Source organism: Aplysia californica, unplaced genomic scaffold, assembly GCF_000002075.1.
Source record: "Aplysia californica isolate F4 #8 unplaced genomic scaffold, AplCal3.0 scaffold00162, whole genome shotgun sequence".
In the NCBI taxonomy this organism is placed as follows: domain Eukaryota; kingdom Metazoa; phylum Mollusca; class Gastropoda; order Aplysiida; family Aplysiidae; genus Aplysia; species Aplysia californica.
The window spans coordinates 1,177,751-1,180,160 of NW_004797432.1; the positions used below are offsets into that span (position 1 = coordinate 1,177,751).

Consider the following 2,410-nt stretch of genomic DNA (forward strand, 5'->3'; position numbering starts at 1 on the left):
ATATATGACCTTCCTGCCAGGGACTCTCCTTTATATTTCTATGACCTACCCCAGGTTTGAACTGGCTGCCGTGTATGATCGCTGTGTTTGTGTCTAACGTCGTCCTCTGGTACTTGTTCCTGATTCTCTGCGGGCTGCAGGTGAGTCGGGGATTTTACATTGATGTTTTTATCATGTAGATACACTTTAATGATACTTTGATATGATGTAGAGTGATTCTGTGGTTAAACACGCCGTAAAACAAGAAGGGTAAAGGTGAAATAGTATAGGATGCAAGTAGGAAACGCCTTACTGTTACAGTTACCGCATAATGGACATTCTTATCACATAGATCTACTTAACCCTATCCGTACACCGGGGTTGTATTCATCACATTCTAAAATACTTCTAGCACTAAGATCTCTTTGAAACTTTCAGTATTTGTCCAAAAATGGTCTGTACAAATGCTATTTATTTATTATTATTACTAAAACAAGAAGGGAAAGGGTGAAATGGTATAGAATACAAGTAGGAAACGCCTTACTGTTACAGTTACCATAAAATCTACATTCTTATCGCGTAGATCTGCTTTAAGGATTCTTTGATGGACATGTCATTCTAAGGTTAATTTATAGAGCCTCCCTTAAATCATTATATTTCTTTGGGTAATAGGTGGTAAGTTCCCTATAATGGTCAGAATAAGTTTGACAACTAAAAAGACAACCAATGAGGTTTGTCAGATTTTACACACAAGACAAACCCTGCTGAATAAAATCAAATGTAGAAAAATACAATACTATGTCCATTTAAAACGACACGAGACCATTGTGAAAGAGGTGCTTGAAGGAAAGATGTCAGGCAGGAGAGCCAGAGGAAGGCAAAGAATAACATGGATGGGCAACATAAGAACATGGACTGGCCTGGATATGGCAGAATGTGCAACTGCAGCTCTCGACTTTGAAGGATGAAGGGCCAATACAGATAGAATGCTTTCTGACTGCGGGGTCTTTCTTACTCAAAACGGCCCAAAAAAACCCAACAACCCCAGAAAAAACCCGTCAGATAGAGCTTTGTAATTCTGAGGTAGCGATTAGACCTCTGAGTCAGAGATGACACCTCCAGGTGTTCAGGTATCCAGGTAGTTTAAACCTAGAAGGAAATCCTGGTATTGCAGTCACCATAGGATGGACGTGTCTGCTATGCTAAGGAAGATTAAGGCTAAATACCAGGTGAAGGTCAATCTTCCTCTACACTTGTGAGCAATGGACCCTTAGGGCAGAGTTTGAGAGAAAGATACAAACTACAGAAATGAGGTGCTTTCGAAGACGTTTGGGCATCTCCGACCGAGATCGTGTTACAAATGAGGAAGTGAGGAACATAATCAGACTTCTCGTTGGGCCCTACAAAGATCTTCTCACCAATGTGAGGAAACGTAAATTGATATGGTATGGACACTTAACAAGATCAACAGAACTTGCAAAGATGATAAGACAGGGCACTGTAAAAGGAGGGAGAAGGAAATGCTGACAGAAAAAGACATGGGAAGACAACATTTTGAAACAGACAGGTTTAATTTTTTAAAAGCCCTTCTAAAGGCTGAAAATAGAGAAGGATGGAGAAAAGCGGTTGCCCGATCATCGCTGGTGCCCCAACTGTCATCTAGGGACTAAGGGATAATTAAAGTAAGGTAAGAGGTAAATTTGAGTTCACCGTTTCTGCAAATAAGTTAAAATGGTGTTTAGAGCATGACGACCCTGCCTCAGAATCGAACCCATGTCTTCTGCAAAGCTTCGTCTGAATTCAAACCAATAAGATGGGAGTGATTTTATGTTCAGAAGCCAATGGGCGGAAAGAGGCCGCCACCTGGTAGGTCGTACTACTTCTGATCTTCCCGCCTCTTGTTTCTGTCCTTCTATCCTCATGTTTTTTCGTACACTGATACACCAAATGGCTATTATTGAGTCTATGTGCTTCTTTTAAAGCTAGGAAAGAACAAAAACAAACAAACACCCCCCCCCCAAAACAAAAAAATTCAAAACAAAAAAAATAAGGGGGACAAAACAGCTTGGAAACCGACACAGCGTTGCGTTAACTGCTGTGAGTTGGTCATATTTGCTGTTAGTTGCTGTAAGTTACTATGGGTTGCTATTAGCTACTGTTAGATATTGTTAGTTTCTCATAGCTGCTGTAAGTTACTGTGAGTTGCCATTAGTCACTGTGAGTTGCTATTAGTTACCGTTAGTTGCTGTTGGCTGCTCATAGCTGCTGTAAGCTACTGTGAGTTGCTATTAGTTGCTGTTAGTAACAAATAGTTTCTGTACCCCTCCCGTGGGAAATTGAGGGAGTCAGGGGAATAGACTGCGCAGGCTTCAGGGAGAGTAATTCATTAAACGGTTGTCCGTGCCCTATGACGTACAGTTAAAGGCCGGGG

General features: G+C 41.2%; 1 protein-coding gene across 1 annotated transcript in view; it reads left to right on the plus strand.

The window, feature by feature from the left end:
- Window positions 1-2,410, plus strand: part of LOC101853694 (adhesion G-protein coupled receptor G2) — a 17,300-nt gene that overhangs the window by 11,956 nt on the left and 2,934 nt on the right. Inside the window, exon 4 of the mRNA XM_035969611.1 lies at window positions 55-140. Coding sequence (XP_035825504.1) covers window positions 55-140 — 86 coding nt within the window. The remainder of the gene's footprint in view (window positions 1-54; window positions 141-2,410) is intronic.